We start from the raw sequence: 16,105 nt of genomic DNA on the forward strand, positions 1-16,105 counted from the left end.
GGCTCTCCGCGCCTCCCGGCTCCTCGGAGACGCGGGGCTGGCTTGTCGGGCAAGCGCCGGGGGACGGCCGTGGAACGCGAGCCGAACCGCCGCGGGAACCGCCACGCCGACAACTGAGCTCCCCACTTCGCCGGGCGAGCCACGGGCACTGCCGGCCTCCAACTCAAGCAAGAGCCAGGTCTGAGGCAGAGCCGTCGTGGGGCGCGCACAGGCAGAAGGGAAAGCAGGAGCCACCTCCCTCTGACCCGTCAGCTGACATTCATTGAAGAGGTCACACACTTGTCCTGCAATCACAGACTTCTTTCTTTATTTCAAAACAACTGGGACCTCGCTGGGCAGCTCCCTAAGGCGGCCGCCAGCTTTGGTGGCAGGACCCAGTTGAGGACGTCCGTCTTCAGGAGGACTAGGAGGAGGACGGCGAGCTGCAGGAAGGCGAGGAACAGAAGAAGGCTCCTGGGGGACAGGAGAGAGGAGTCAGGCAGAGCAGGGTGCAAATGTGTCTCAGCTCTTTCCAACCACCCTCTTCGAATGCCACCGTGGGACTTCGCACCCTGCTGGGCACAACGCTCCCAGCTCAGGGCTGGGCTGAAGGGCCCAGGCATCTCTCGCAGCTCTACTCTACATCTGCCCAGTGGGCCCCCAGATCCCCCGTGCTACGCCCCCCAAGCTGGGAAGAGAAGAAATACTGCACCATTTCATCCCAGAGAAGGCCAAAGCTGCCCGATACCCTTGGACCACTGGCACGGGCATCCCACTGCCTATGGAAGAGCCCCGGCACCCCGAGCCCCCTGGGCAACTCACCGCAGCCAAGAAGTGATCTTCTGCCTCCTTGATGCCAGCCGCCCCTCCTACAGGCCAAGGCACAGCAGGGACATGTGTTGGGGTGTGCGAGGTGGACGAGGTTTGGGGGCTCAGACAGACCCCCTCCCTCGTCCCCGCTGAGACCGGTGCCCCCGTGGCCCCCGGCCACAGTGCAGACCCTTCCCTCCCCAAGGCCCACAGCGGGGTTGTCTCTCCTACCAGCCGCACAGCCACCATCTCCTGCAGCAGCGACTCCTCCGTCTTGTCTGCCTGCGCCGTCTTCCCCCTGCTACGGACACCGTGGGGTTTGGGGCTGTGAAAAGAGACCTCGGCCAGCATGGCAAACCCCCGGGTGGCCAACAGGGAGCCAGGGTGCTGCCCAGCCTCTGCTGGGGCTGGCACCAGGCACCCCCGCCGTCCCAGCACTGCACAGACCCACCCCCCGCCCCTGTCCCACCCCAGGCCTGCGGGGCGTGGAGGAGAGCCTGGGAGCTGCTTAGAGTTGCGCAGAGCTGCTTCCACGAGTCCCGAGTTGCTCAGAGGTGTTTTGAGCCGCTTAGGAGAAGACAAAGGGCTCTCCACAGCAGGCTGGAGGAGCGGACAGGAGCCAGAAAGATGTCTGCAAGCGGCACAGCTCTGCCCGGAGCTGCTCAGCACCCCCCACCCCGCTGCCCCAGGTTTCAGTCAGGGCCCCACGGCCACTCACAAAGCTGCTGGCTCTCGGAGGCCTTCCCGTCTCTCCAGGAGGTGCCGGAGCTTGCTCCTGAGCAGCTGGACAAGCAAAGGTCCCGGTCAGGAGTCCAGGCCATGCCTGCTCTGAGGGGCTTCCCCCCACAGACATGCTGAGCCCCCGTCCCTCCTGTCCCCAGTACCTTCGTGACCTCAACCTGCTCCTGAAGACCTTCTCTCAACTCTGGCCAGGGCTCCCACTGCAAAGCAAGTGGGACACATTGCAGGGAGCCGTGGTGGGAAAGGGCATCCCCAGTCAGACCCCAGGGCACTGGGAGGTCAGGCCAGGGACAGGGCAACAGGCACCCAGGTGTCCTGGGGCTAGCGCCATTGCCCAGCAGCTCCGGCCACCCCGTGAGGGATTTCTGGATGCGGGTCACAGACCTTGATCAGCTCCCGCGCTGCTGGGCCTCCCTCTGCCTCTCCGTGAAAGAGCTTTGCCTGGCAAAGAGGAAGGAACAGGAACATCTCCAGGAGGAGCAGGCGGTGGAGCAGGACCCCCAGGACACTGGCCGGGGCCCAACGCCACACTACCCAGCACCCCCCTCCAGCCCATGCCCGAGTTCCTGTTACACACAGCGTCCCCAGACACACCAGTGAGGGTCACTCGTCCCACCCCTTCCCCAAAGCCATAGTGCTGTGCCTGCAGACCCACATCAGGCTCCCCTGTGCAGCACAGCCACAGCCAAGAGCCTGGGGATAGCCAGAGGCCCGATCCCTCCATCATGGCCAGAGGCCATATCCCACAGTAAACATCCTCCCCAGCCACACCACTGCCCGTGGCTGCTGGGGTGCACGGACCCAGCACTGGCACCCCCTCCCTGACCCCGTCAGGACAGGCCTCCTTCTCCCCTCTACCTTCTGTGCCTCTTCCAGGCCGGCGGCTGCCTCCCTGTTTGCCACCTCAACGCGCTCCTGCGGGAGAGGAGAGGAAGAGGAGCAGCCATCAGGGCACTGAGACACTCCCAGGAGTGGCATTATCCCCTCCCGGCTCCCTTTGGGCACGTCCTTTGCCCTCGCGTCCCCTCTCAGTCCCAGCCCTGCAGGCACTGTGGGCAGACAGAGGGACCCCCAGGCCCAACTCCGGACACGGTCCACACCTGGACATGGTCCTGAGCCACTGGCTCTGGGTGACCCCGCTTTGAGCAGGGGCATTGCACAAGACAAGATGATCTCCACAGGTCCCTGCCAACCTCGACCCCTCTGTGATTCGCTAAACTCACCTTCATCCGGGCCATCCACTCCTCCAGCTGCTCGATCTCCTGGCGGATGTTTTCAAAACACCGCACCACAACAGGCTTCTGGGAAGAGGAGCCAGACAACGGCACTGAGCCTGACACAGCCCCAGCCGCCGCAGCTGGGGGACACGGGCAGAAGAGGGGACACTGACCTGCACGCTGAGCTGCTCCATCGTTTCCTGCAGCTCATCCTGCTTCTTCCCCTGCGTGGGGAAAGGAGAGGTCAGGGGCTCAGGTCTTGCAGCCCCAGCCCCCGGGGACAACACTCCACACCTACCAGACGCTGCAGCAGCTCCTTCTGCTTTTTGGACTCTGCAGAACACCTCGCCAGGCGCTCCCGGAGCACGCAGAGCTCTTCCTTCAACTCTTCCGTCCGCATGGCTGCACCTGGGGGTGGGCAGCCAGCAGGGTGTGAGGGGCACAGCCACGGGCACTTGTCAGGCACGGACACTCGCGGAGATGCTGCCCTACCCTGGCACACGACCGCACACGGACACGCGGGTGCACTCAGGGGAAGGCACCCCCTGCACGGCTGCGCACAGGCACGCCACCCTGCTCACCTGCAGCTGTGCCCAGCACCGCGGGTGCTGGCACAGGTACAGCCATACGCCCACGGGGACAGCCATGCACCCCCTTGTGCTCCCCAAGCACGGGCGCACCCGCTCTCTCTCACGCACGGAACACGGCCACGCACTTGCAGAGTCAGGGACGCCCAGGGCTGGCACGGGAGCCTCCCCGCAGAGAGGGGCACCGTCAGCCAACTGCACTGACGCGCCTGCACCCCCCGCAGCCGGCAGCCCTGTGCGCACGCACGCGCGCACCAGTCCTGTGCCCGGCTTGGCCTGTGCCAGCTGGGTGCCCAGGACTTGGCTGGAGGGGGGGGGGGGCCCCAGGGACCGCTGAGGAGAGAAGGAGCTTCCCCGCCCCTGCTGTGCCGGGCACCCGCGGGGCCCCTCCTGCTGGCGGGGCTGCCCTGCCCTGGGGCCTCTGCGACACCTCCAGCGTCACGATCCTGCCCTGTCAGGTCACAACACCCCCGCCCCCGGGACCCCTTCCTTTTGGTCCCCCGCCAGCCCCAGCAGCGTAGCCGACCTCCCCACCTGGCCCTGCCTCGGCCCAGGCTACTGCCTTCCCCCCACCCCACCGCTCGCAGCCACACACAGACCCCCGCCGCCCCTTGCCCAGCCGTGGCTCGCGGGGACTGTGGGGATACTCTGCCCTCACCCTCCTCTCCCCCGTCAGGGGCCTTCGGCTGCACAGCGGACGCAGGACAGCTCCTTGGCGAGTCCTCTCCAAACTCCTGCCCAGCAGCACCGAGCTTCTCCTCCAGATGCTCCCCCGCCTCCGGGAGCAGCCCCTTTATACCCGCTGGCGCCAAGAGGTGACGTGGGGCCCAGCCACGGCCACCGGGGAAACAGGCCATCACTCTCAGCACCCACTCCTAGTGCACGGGCAGGAGTGACCGTGGGCGCCGCGTGTCAGCGTCTCCCTGCGGGGTATGCCTGTCCCGCAGAGTCCAGCTGCGGCAGCTCCTGGCCCCAAGTCCAAGCAGGAGCCAGGCTGCGCACGGACTCCCAGCAGGCACATGCAGGTGCTCACACGCACGCCTGCACCATGGATGTGCGCAGACGGACACACCGCGTGGGCTCCAACACAGGGCTCACGCATCCAGCCCCGCGCTTGCAGGCTCCCGAGAGGAATGGCGTCCCTCTCTTGGTCAGAGAGCCGCGGCTGCCGGCACGCGGGGGACACCAGGAGGAAGGGGTGGGGGCACGCGGCAGGCAGGCAGTGACCCACGAGCTTCAGCTGTGGCCCCTCGAGCGGCTGCGTGCGGCGGTGCCGCACGCAGGAGTTGGCAGCCCGCGTCACTCTGGCCTCCATCCGGCAGGGCCTTTCCCCTTGCAGCAAGACCTGCGAGTGGCTGGAGAAGCTGGCAGGGAGCAGCCGGGGCTGTGCCGGCCTGTGGCTGTGGGGTCGGCAGGGACAGGGCCTTGGGGACAGGGCCACCGGCTATGAGATTGCTGGAATGTGCCCCGTGGGATGGGGGGGCAACTGGCAAGGGGGCCATGGGAATAGCACCGCTGGGGATGGGGACAGGGGGCCACGGGGCTGTGGGGCCACCAGGGTCCTCCCCAGCCCTCCATTCCCACCTCGGGGGCTGTCTCCGTACCCCCCCGATTTACCCCAATAAACCGCTCAGCTCAAAGTCCATCCGTGTGGGCATCTCCTTCGGGCGCTGGGGCACGAGCGGGGCCCAGCCCCCGGCTGTTAAACGCGCCTTGTCACGGTGCAGAACCCCCCACCCCCCCGCAGCCTCCTCGTCGCACTAACGCCAATCGCTCTGTGGGAAAGCTGCCACCCACGGGGGACGTCTCCCTGTCGCCACCCGTGGGGCGGGGGTGGGGTGTGCGTGTGGGGAGGGGGATGACCCCGAGTGGGTGGGGACGGCCCGGGGCAGGGGCGCGTGGCCCCCCCAGGCTGGCGGAGATGACTGTTGCTGGTACCGGGGCATGGGAAGGGGGGGAACCTCGTTTTTGGTGCGGGAGAACCTCGCGCTAAACTAACCCCGAGTGGATCCGGGCGTGGGGCCGCGACACCCCCCAAGCCTGAGGTAATGGGGGGCAGCGGGACCCCCCGGCTTGGGGAGCGGGCACTGGGGCTGGACCCCCCGGCTGCATCCCCTAGCGCCAATCCTGTCCCCCCAGCGCAGGGGCTTCCCTGGGGTGGGGGCCCCACTGGCAACGGCGGGTTTGAGCCCTGCGGGCAGTTGCCGGGCCATGATCTTGTCGGGATGACGGAGCCGTGGCGGGACGGCTGCCGGGGCCGGGGGACGCAGGAGGGGGCCAAGGCTGAGGCACTGCCGGCCGCCTTTGCCTCCGTCTCTGCCGGCCCGCCCGGCCTTCAGGGGTCCCGGCTCACAGAGGCGGGGGAAAGGCTGGAGCAAGGCAGCCGGACCCTTGGCGGAAGAGGATCAGGGCAGGGAATCCTTCAGGAAACCGGACATAGCCATGTGCTTGGGCACAGGTGAGCCCCAAAACCGCGCAGGGCTGCCTGCACGGAGCTCACCCCGGGGGCACTCCCACGGGCGGGAGTGGGCAGCCCCCCCGCGTGACCCAACCCGTGTGCACCCCTCTGTGGGGGGTGCTCACAGCCATCAGTGGGGTCGCATCAGCGAGGGACGTGGCCGAGCAGCTCCGTGGGCCCTCCTTGCAGGAGGGGAGCGCTGCCCAGCGCAGCCACCACCACCTCGCCGAGCTTGAGAGACTCCTCATGCTGAGCCCCACAGGGGTCTGAGGTGTGGGACAGCTTCTGGACGCAGCTGCAGCAGATCCCCACTTTGGCCGCACGCACTCCCGCTCGGCCCGAGCGGTGAGGCTCGGCCGCTCTACAGCCAGCTCTGCCAGCTCCTGGCTCCGGCCATGGGGAAGCAGGACCCCCTCTGCGCCGCGTACCTGCTGTCCGAGTCCGTCTCCATCACCGCTCGCCATCAGATGCTCAGCATCATCCACAGCAAGACTCATATGCCGGCACTAACCTTCGCCGTCATCGGGCACCCTCGGGGACCGGCGGAGGGGACAAAGCCGCCGCAGAGGCTGGACCCCCTTCCCCGGCTGCGTGCATTCACCACGGAACCGGGACCCCCTCTCCACCGCGGTACCTGCTGTCCGAGTCCGTCCCCATCCGCACTCGCCCTGCCCCATGGGATCCGGCTTTACTCCTCATGCCAGGCGGCTCCGGCTCTCCGCGCCTCCCGGCTCCTCGGAGACGCGGGGCTGGCTTGTCGGGCAAGCGCCGGGGCCGGCCGTGGAACGCGAGCCGAACCGCCGCGGGAACCGCCACGCCGACAACTGAGCTCCCCACTTCGCCGGGCGAGCCACGGGCACTGCCGGCCTCCAACTCAAGCAAGAGCCAGGTCTGAGGCAGAGCCGTCGTGGGGCGCGCACAGGCAGAAGGGAAAGCAGGAGCCACCTCCCTCTGACCCGTCAGCTGACATTCATTGAAGAGGTCACACACTTGTCCTGCAATCACAGACTTCTTTCTTTATTTCAAAACAACTGGGACCTCGCTGGGCAGCTCCTCAAGGCGGCCGCCAGCTTTGGTGGCAGGACCCAGTTGAGGACGTCCGTCTTCAGGAGGACTAGGAGGAGGACGGCGAGCTGCAGGAAGGCGAGGAACAGAAGAAGGCTCCTGGGGGACAGGAGAGAGGAGTCAGGCAGAGCAGGGTGCAAATGTGTCTCAGCTCTTTCCAACCACCCTCTTCGAATGCCACCGTGGGACTTCGCACCCTGCTGGGCACAACGCTCCCAGCTCAGGGCTGGGCTGAAGGGCCCAGGCATCTCTCGCAGCTCTACTCTACATCTGCCCAGTGGGCCCCCAGATCCCCGTGCTACGCCCCCCAAGCTGGGAAGAGAAGAAATACTGCACCATTTCATCCCAGAGAAGGCCAAAGCTGCCCGATACCCTTGGACCACTGGCACGGGCATCCCACTGCCTATGGAAGAGCCCCGGCACCCCCGGCCCCCCGGGCAACTCACCGCAGCCAAGAAGTGATCTTCTGCCTCCTTGATGCCAGCCGCCCCTCCTACAGGCCAAGGCACAGCAGGGACATGTGTTGGGGTGTGCGAGGTGGACGAGGTTTGGGGGCTCAGACAGACCCCCTCCCTCGTCCCCGCTGAGACCGGTGCCCCCGTGGCCCCCGGCCACAGTGCAGACCCTTCCCTCCCCAAGGCCCACAGCGGGGTTGTCTCTCCTACCAGCCGCACAGCCACCATCTCCTGCAGCAGCGACTCCTCCGTCTTGTCTGCCTGCGCCGTCTTCCCCCTGCTACGGACACCGTGGGGTTTGGGGCTGTGAAAAGAGACCTCGGCCAGCATGGCAAACCCCCGGGTGGCCAACAGGGAGCCAGGGTGCTGCCCAGCCTCTGCTGGGGCTGGCACCAGGCACCCCCGCCGTCCCAGCACTGCACAGACCCACCCCCCGCCCCTGTCCCACCCCAGGCCTGCGGGGCGTGGAGGAGAGCCTGGGAGCTGCTTAGAGTTGCGCAGAGCTGCTTCCACGAGTCCCGAGTTGCTCAGAGGTGTTTTGAGCCGCTTAGGAGAAGACAAAGGGCTCTCCACAGCAGGCTGGAGGAGCGGACAGGAGCCAGAAAGATGTCTGCAAGCGGCACAGCTCTGCCCGGAGCTGCTCAGCACCCCCACCCCGCTGCCCCAGGTTTCAGTCAGGGCCCCACGGCCACTCACAAAGCTGCTGGCTCTCGGAGGCCTTCCCGTCTCTCCAGGAGGTGCCGGAGCTTGCTCCTGAGCAGCTGGACAAGCAAAGGTCCCGGTCAGGAGTCCAGGCCATGCCTGCTCTGAGGGGCTTCCCCCCACAGACATGCTGAGCCCCCGTCCCTCCTGTCCCCAGTACCTTCGTGACCTCAACCTGCTCCTGAAGACCTTCTCTCAACTCTGGCCAGGGCTCCCACTGCAAAGCAAGTGGGACACATTGCAGGGAGCCGTGGTGGGAAAGGGCATCCCCAGTCAGACCCCAGGGCACTGGGAGGTCAGGCCAGGGACAGGGCAACAGGCACCCAGGTGTCCTGGGGCTAGCGCCATTGCCCAGCAGCTCCGGCCACCCCGTGAGGGATTTCTGGATGCGGGTCACAGACCTTGATCAGCTCCCGCGCTGCTGGGCCTCCCTCTGCCTCTCCGTGAAAGAGCTTTGCCTGGCAAAGAGGAAGGAACAGGAACATCTCCAGGAGGAGCAGGCGGTGGAGCAGGACCCCCAGGACACTGGCCGGGGCCCAACGCCACACTACCCAGCACCCCCCTCCAGCCCATGCCCGAGTTCCTGTTACACACAGCGTCCCCAGACACACCAGTGAGGGTCACTCGTCCCACCCCCTTCCCCAAAGCCATAGTGCTGTGCCTGCAGACCCACATCAGGCTCCCCTGTGCAGCACAGCCACAGCCAAGAGCCTGGGGGATAGCCAGAGGCCCGATCCCTCCATCATGGCCAGAGGCCATATCCCACAGTAAACATCCTCCCCAGCCACACCACTGCCCGTGGCTGCTGGGGTGCACGGACCCAGCACTGGCACCCCCCCTCCCTGACCCCGTCAGGACAGGCCTCCTTCTCCCCTCTACCTTCTGTGCCTCTTCCAGGCCGGCGGCTGCCTCCCTGTTTGCCACCTCAACGCGCTCCTGCGGGAGAGGAGAGGAAGAGGAGCAGCCATCAGGGCACTGAGACACTCCCAGGAGTGGCATTATCCCCTCCCGGCTCCCTTTGGGCACGTCCTTTGCCCTCGCGTCCCCTCTCAGTCCCAGCCCTGCAGGCACTGTGGGCAGACAGAGGGACCCCCAGGCCCAACTCCGGACACGGTCCACACCTGGACATGGTCCTGAGCCACTGGCTCTGGGTGACCCCGCTTTGAGCAGGGGCATTGCACAAGACAAGATGATCTCCACAGGTCCCTGCCAACCTCGACCCCTCTGTGATTCGCTAAACTCACCTTCATCCGGGCCATCCACTCCTCCAGCTGCTCGATCTCCTGGCGGATGTTTTCAAAACACCGCACCACAACAGGCTTCTGGGAAGAGGAGCCAGACAACGGCACTGAGCCTGACACAGCCCCAGCCGCCGCAGCTGGGGGACACGGGCAGAAGAGGGGACACTGACCTGCACGCTGAGCTGCTCCATCGTTTCCTGCAGCTCATCCTGCTTCTTCCCCTGCGTGGGGAAAGGAGAGGTCAGGGGCTCAGGTCTTGCAGCCCCAGCCCCCGGGGACAACACTCCACACCTACCAGACGCTGCAGCAGCTCCTTCTGCTTTTGGACTCTGCAGAACACCTCGCCAGGCGCTCCCGGAGCACGCAGAGCTCTTCCTTCAACTCTTCCGTCCGCATGGCTGCACCTGGGGGTGGGCAGCCAGCAGGGTGTGAGGGGCACAGCCACGGGCACTTGTCAGGCACGGACACTCGCGGAGATGCTGCCCTACCCTGGCACACGACCGCACACGGACACGCGGGTGCACTCAGGGGAAGGCACCCCCTGCACGGCTGCGCACAGGCACGCCACCCTGCTCACCTGCAGCTGTGCCCAGCACCGCGGGTGCTGGCACAGGTACAGCCATACGCCCACGGGGACAGCCATGCACCCCCTTGTGCTCCCCAAGCACGGGCGCACCCGCTCTCTCTCACGCACGGAACACGGCCACGCACTTGCAGAGTCAGGGACGCCCAGGGCTGGCACGGGAGCCTCCCCGCAGAGAGGGGCACCGTCAGCCAACTGCACTGACGCGCCTGCACCCCCCGCAGCCGGCAGCCCTGTGCGCACGCACGCGCGCACCAGTCCTGTGCCCGGCTTGGCCTGTGCCAGCTGGGTGCCCAGGACTTGGCTGGAGGTGGGGGGCCCCAGGGACCGCTGAGGAGAGAAGGAGCTTCCCGCCCCTGCTGTGCCGGGCACCCGCGGGGCCCCTCCTGCTGGCGGGGCTGCCCTGCCCTGGGGCCTCTGCGACACCTCCAGCGTCACGATCCTGCCCTGTCAGGTCACAACACCCCCCGCCCCCGGGACCCCCTTCCTTTTGGTCCCCCGCCAGCCCCAGCAGCGTAGCCGACCTCCCCACCTGGCCCTGCCTCGGCCCAGGCTACTGCCTTCCCCCCACCCCACCGCTCGCAGCCACACACAGACCCCCGCCGCCCCTTGCCCAGCCGTGGCTCGCGGGGACTGTGGGGATACTCTGCCCTCACCCTCCTCTCCCCCGTCAGGGGCCTTCGGCTGCACAGCGGACGCAGGACAGCTCCTTGGCGAGTCCTCTCCAAACTCCTGCCCAGCAGCACCGAGCTTCTCCTCCAGATGCTCCCCCGCCTCCGGGAGCAGCCCCCTTTATACCCGCTGGCGCCAAGAGGTGACGTGGGGCCCAGCCACGGCCACCGGGGAAACAGGCCATCACTCTCAGCACCCACTCCTAGTGCACGGGCAGGAGTGACCGTGGGCGCCGCGTGTCAGCGTCTCCCTGCGGGGTATGCCTGTCCCGCAGAGTCCAGCTGCGGCAGCTCCTGGCCCCAAGTCCAAGCAGGAGCCAGGCTGCGCACGGACTCCCAGCAGGCACATGCAGGTGCTCACACGCACGCCTGCACCATGGATGTGCGCAGACGGACACACCGCGTGGGCTCCAACACAGGGCTCACGCATCCAGCCCCGCGCTTGCAGGCTCCCGAGAGGAATGGCGTCCCTCTCTTGGTCAGAGAGCCGCGGCTGCCGGCACGCGGGGGGACACCAGGAGGAAGGGGTGGGGGCACGCGGCAGGCAGGCAGTGACCCACGAGCTTCAGCTGTGGCCCCTCGAGCGGCTGCGTGCGGCGGTGCCGCACGCAGGAGTTGGCAGCCCGCGTCACTCTGGCCTCCATCCGGCAGGGCCTTTCCCCTTGCAGCAAGACCTGCGAGTGGCTGGAGAAGCTGGCAGGGAGCAGCCGGGGCTGTGCCGGCCTGTGGCTGTGGGGTCGGCAGGGACAGGGCCTTGGGGACAGGGCCACCGGCTATGAGATTGCTGGAATGTGCCCCGTGGGATGGGGGCAACTGGCAAGGGGGCCATGGGAATAGCACCGCTGGGGATGGGGACAGGGGGCCACGGGGCTGTGGGGCCACCAGGGTCCTCCCCAGCCCTCCATTCCCACCTCGGGGGGGCTGTCTCCGTACCCCCCCGATTTACCCCAATAAACCGCTCAGCTCAAAGTCCATCCGTGTGGGCATCTCCTTCGGGCGCTGGGGCACGAGCGGGGCCCAGCCCCGGCTGTTAAACGCGCCTTGTCACGGTGCAGAACCCCCACCCCCCGCAGCCTCCTCGTCGCACTAACGCCAATCGCTCTGTGGGAAAGCTGCCACCCCCGGGGGGACGCCTCCCTGTCGCCCCCCGTGGGGCGGGGGGTAGGGTGTGCGTGTGGGGATGGGGATGACCCCGAGTGGGTGGGGACGGCCCGGGGCAGGGGCGCGTGGCCCCCAGGCTGGCGGAGATGACTGTTGCTGGTACCGGGGCATGGGAAGGGGGGGAACCTCGTTTTTGGTGCGGGAGAACCTCGCGCTAAACTAACCCCGAGTGGATCCGGGCGTGGGGCCGCGACACCCCCCAAGCCTGAGGTAATGGGGGCAGCGGGACCCCCGGCTTGGGGAGCGGGCACTGGGGCTGGACCCCCCGGCTGCATCCCCTAGCGCCAATCCTGTCCCCCCAGCGCAGGGGCTTCCCTGGGGTGGGGGCCCCACTGGCAACGGCGGGTTTGAGCCCTGCGGGCAGTTGCCGGGCCATGATCTTGTCGGGATGACGGAGCCGTGGCGGGACGGCTGCCGGGGCCGGGGGACGCAGGAGGGGGCCAAGGCTGAGGCACTGCCGGCCGCCTTTGCCTCCGTCTCTGCCGGCCCGCCCGGCCTTCAGGGGTCCCGGCTCACAGAGGCGGGGGAAAGGCTGGAGCAAGGCAGCCGGACCCTTGGCGGAAGAGGATCAGGGCAGGGAATCCTTCAGGAAACCGGACATAGCCATGTGCTTGGGCACAGGTGAGCCCCAAAACCGCGCAGGGCTGCCTGCACGGAGCTCACCCCGGGGGCACTCCCACGGGCGGGAGTGGGCAGCCCCCCCGGGTGACCCAACCCGTGTGCACCCCTCTGTGGGGGGTGCTCACAGCCATCAGTGGGGTCGCATCAGCGAGGGACGTGGCCGAGCAGCTCCGTGGGCCCTCCTTGCAGGAGGGGAGCGCTGCCCAGCGCAGCCACCACCACCTCGCCGAGCTTGAGAGACTCCTCATGCTGAGCCCCACAGGGGTCTGAGGTGTGGGACAGCTTCTGGACGCAGCTGCAGCAGATCCCCACTTTGGCCGCACGCACTCCCGCTCGGCCCGAGCGGTGAGGCTCGGCCGCTCTACAGCCAGCTCTGCCAGCTCCTGGCTCCGGCCATGGGGAAGCAGGACCCCCTCTGCGCCGCGTACCTGCTGTCCGAGTCCGTCTCCATCACCGCTCGCCATCAGATGCTCAGCATCATCCACAGCAAGACTCATATGCCGGCACTAACCTTCGCCGTCATCGGGCACCCTCGGGGACCGGCGGAGGGGACAAAGCCGCCGCAGAGGCTGGACCCCCTTCCCCGGCTGCGTGCATTCACCACGGAACCGGGACCCCTCTCCACCGCGGTACCTGCTGTCCGAGTCCGTCCCCATCCGCACTCGCCCTGCCCCATGGGATCCGGCTTTACTCCTCATGCCAGGCGGCTCCGGCTCTCCGCGCCTCCCGGCTCCTCGGAGACGCGGGGCTGGCTTGTCGGGCAAGCGCCGGGGGACGGCCGTGGAACGCGAGCCGAACCGCCGCGGGAACCGCCACGCCGACAACTGAGCTCCCCACTTCGCCGGGCGAGCCACGGGCACTGCCGGCCTCCAACTCAAGCAAGAGCCAGGTCTGAGGCAGAGCCGTCGTGGGGCGCGCACAGGCAGAAGGGAAAGCAGGAGCCACCTCCCTCTGACCCGTCAGCTGACATTCATTGAAGAGGTCACACACTTGTCCTGCAATCACAGACTTCTTTCTTTATTTCAAAACAACTGGGACCTCGCTGGGCAGCTCCCTAAGGCGGCCGCCAGCTTTGGTGGCAGGACCCAGTTGAGGACGTCCGTCTTCAGGAGGACTAGGAGGAGGACGGCGAGCTGCAGGAAGGCGAGGAACAGAAGAAGGCTCCTGGGGGACAGGAGAGAGGAGTCAGGCAGAGCAGGGTGCAAATGTGTCTCAGCTCTTTCCAACCACCCTCTTCGAATGCCACCGTGGGACTTCGCACCCTGCTGGGCACAACGCTCCCAGCTCAGGGCTGGGCTGAAGGGCCCAGGCATCTCTCGCAGCTCTACTCTACATCTGCCCAGTGGGCCCCCAGATCCCCCGTGCTACGCCCCCCAAGCTGGGAAGAGAAGAAATACTGCACCATTTCATCCCAGAGAAGGCCAAAGCTGCCCGATACCCTTGGACCACTGGCACGGGCATCCCACTGCCTATGGAAGAGCCCCGGCACCCCGAGCCCCCTGGGCAACTCACCGCAGCCAAGAAGTGATCTTCTGCCTCCTTGATGCCAGCCGCCCCTCCTACAGGCCAAGGCACAGCAGGGACATGTGTTGGGGTGTGCGAGGTGGACGAGGTTTGGGGCTCAGACAGACCCCCTCCCTCGTCCCCGCTGAGACCGGTGCCCCCGTGGCCCCCGGCCACAGTGCAGACCCTTCCCTCCCCAAGGCCCACAGCGGGGTTGTCTCTCCTACCAGCCGCACAGCCACCATCTCCTGCAGCAGCGACTCCTCCGTCTTGTCTGCCTGCGCCGTCTTCCCCCTGCTACGGACACCGTGGGGTTTGGGGCTGTGAAAAGAGACCTCGGCCAGCATGGCAAACCCCCGGGTGGCCAACAGGGAGCCAGGGTGCTGCCCAGCCTCTGCTGGGGCTGGCACCAGGCACCCCCGCCGTCCCAGCACTGCACAGACCCACCCCCCGCCCCTGTCCCACCCCAGGCCTGCGGGGCGTGGAGGAGAGCCTGGGAGCTGCTTAGAGTTGCGCAGAGCTGCTTCCACGAGTCCCGAGTTGCTCAGAGGTGTTTTGAGCCGCTTAGGAGAAGACAAAGGGCTCTCCACAGCAGGCTGGAGGAGCGGACAGGAGCCAGAAAGATGTCTGCAAGCGGCACAGCTCTGCCCGGAGCTGCTCAGCACCCCCCACCCCGCTGCCCCAGGTTTCAGTCAGGGCCCCACGGCCACTCACAAAGCTGCTGGCTCTCGGAGGCCTTCCCGTCTCTCCAGGAGGTGCCGGAGCTTGCTCCTGAGCAGCTGGACAAGCAAAGGTCCCGGTCAGGAGTCCAGGCCATGCCTGCTCTGAGGGGCTTCCCCCCACAGACATGCTGAGCCCCCGTCCCTCCTGTCCCCAGTACCTTCGTGACCTCAACCTGCTCCTGAAGACCTTCTCTCAACTCTGGCCAGGGCTCCCACTGCAAAGCAAGTGGGACACATTGCAGGGAGCCGTGGTGGGAAAGGGCATCCCCAGTCAGACCCCAGGGCACTGGGAGGTCAGGCCAGGGACAGGGCAACAGGCACCCAGGTGTCCTGGGGCTAGCGCCATTGCCCAGCAGCTCCGGCCACCCCGTGAGGGATTTCTGGATGCGGGTCACAGACCTTGATCAGCTCCCGCGCTGCTGGGCCTCCCTCTGCCTCTCCGTGAAAGAGCTTTGCCTGGCAAAGAGGAAGGAACAGGAACATCTCCAGGAGGAGCAGGCGGTGGAGCAGGACCCCCAGGACACTGGCCGGGGCCCAACGCCACACTACCCAGCACCCCCCTCCAGCCCATGCCCGAGTTCCTGTTACACACAGCGTCCCCAGACACACCAGTGAGGGTCACTCGTCCCACCCCTTCCCCAAAGCCATAGTGCTGTGCCTGCAGACCCACATCAGGCTCCCCTGTGCAGCACAGCCACAGCCAAGAGCCTGGGGGATAGCCAGAGGCCCGATCCCTCCATCATGGCCAGAGGCCATATCCCACAGTAAACATCCTCCCCAGCCACACCACTGCCCGTGGCTGCTGGGGTGCACGGACCCAGCACTGGCACCCCCTCCCTGACCCCGTCAGGACAGGCCTCCTTCTCCCCTCTACCTTCTGTGCCTCTTCCAGGCCGGCGGCTGCCTCCCTGTTTGCCACCTCAACGCGCTCCTGCGGGAGAGGAGAGGAAGAGGAGCAGCCATCAGGGCACTGAGACACTCCCAGGAGTGGCATTATCCCCTCCCGGCTCCCTTTGGGCACGTCCTTTGCCCTCGCGTCCCCTCTCAGTCCCAGCCCTGCAGGCACTGTGGGCAGACAGAGGGACCCCAGGCCCAACTCCGGACACGGTCCACACCTGGACATGGTCCTGAGCCACTGGCTCTGGGTGACCCCGCTTTGAGCAGGGGCATTGCACAAGACAAGATGATCTCCACAGGTCCCTGCCAACCTCGACCCCTCTGTGATTCGCTAAACTCACCTTCATCCGGGCCATCCACTCCTCCAGCTGCTCGATCTCCTGGCGGATGTTTTCAAAACACCGCACCACAACAGGCTTCTGGGAAGAGGAGCCAGACAACGGCACTGAGCCTGACACAGCCCCAGCCGCCGCAGCTGGGGGACACGGGCAGAAGAGGGGACACTGACCTGCACGCTGAGCTGCTCCATCGTTTCCTGCAGCTCATCCTGCTTCTTCCCCTGCGTGGGGAAAGGAGAGGTCAGGGGCTCAGGTCTTGCAGCCCCAGCCCCCGGGGACAACACTCCACACCTACCAGACGCTGCAGCAGCTCCTTCTGCTTTTTGGACTCTGCAGAACACCTCGCCAGGCGCT

General features: G+C 66.8%; 3 protein-coding genes across 3 annotated transcripts in view; all 3 read right to left on the reverse strand.

Annotated features, from left to right (window-relative positions):
• Positions 1–311: 311 nt before the first annotated feature.
• LOC140645754 (uncharacterized) lies at positions 312–4,048 on the reverse strand. The gene is made up of 11 exons (XM_072849207.1): positions 3,993–4,048; positions 3,046–3,155; positions 2,921–2,971; positions 2,754–2,831; positions 2,389–2,445; positions 1,915–1,971; positions 1,674–1,730; positions 1,508–1,572; positions 1,021–1,090; positions 802–848; positions 312–453 (listed from the first exon to the last, which is right to left on the reverse strand). The coding sequence occupies exons 2-11, from the start codon at positions 3,145–3,147 to the stop codon at positions 312–314; spliced, it is 726 nt and encodes a 241-aa protein (XP_072705308.1). The 5' UTR covers positions 3,148–3,155; positions 3,993–4,048.
• A 2,766-nt stretch (positions 4,049–6,814) lies between these two features.
• On the reverse strand, positions 6,815–11,496 carry LOC140645755 (uncharacterized). The gene is made up of 11 exons (XM_072849208.1): positions 11,456–11,496; positions 9,551–9,659; positions 9,426–9,476; positions 9,259–9,336; positions 8,894–8,950; positions 8,416–8,472; positions 8,175–8,231; positions 8,009–8,073; positions 7,523–7,592; positions 7,304–7,350; positions 6,815–6,956 (listed from the first exon to the last, which is right to left on the reverse strand). Exons 1-11 carry the CDS (start codon positions 11,494–11,496, stop codon positions 6,815–6,817), a joined length of 774 nt encoding a protein of 257 aa, XP_072705309.1.
• A 1,817-nt stretch (positions 11,497–13,313) lies between these two features.
• LOC140645756 (uncharacterized) overlaps positions 13,314–16,105 on the reverse strand; it is a 3,384-nt gene continuing 592 nt past the window's right edge. The window contains exons 2-11 of the mRNA XM_072849209.1: positions 16,047–16,103; positions 15,922–15,972; positions 15,755–15,832; positions 15,391–15,447; positions 14,916–14,972; positions 14,675–14,731; positions 14,509–14,573; positions 14,022–14,091; positions 13,804–13,850; positions 13,314–13,455 (exon numbers count right to left, since the gene is read on the reverse strand). Of these exons, the coding sequence (XP_072705310.1) occupies positions 13,314–13,455; positions 13,804–13,850; positions 14,022–14,091; positions 14,509–14,573; positions 14,675–14,731; positions 14,916–14,972; positions 15,391–15,447; positions 15,755–15,832; positions 15,922–15,972; positions 16,047–16,103 (681 nt within the window). The remainder of the gene's footprint in view (positions 13,456–13,803; positions 13,851–14,021; positions 14,092–14,508; positions 14,574–14,674; positions 14,732–14,915; positions 14,973–15,390; positions 15,448–15,754; positions 15,833–15,921; positions 15,973–16,046; positions 16,104–16,105) is intronic.

Source organism: Ciconia boyciana, unplaced genomic scaffold (genome assembly GCF_034638445.1).
Source record: "Ciconia boyciana unplaced genomic scaffold, ASM3463844v1 HiC_scaffold_38, whole genome shotgun sequence".
Taxonomy (NCBI): Eukaryota; Metazoa; Chordata; class Aves; order Ciconiiformes; family Ciconiidae; genus Ciconia; species Ciconia boyciana.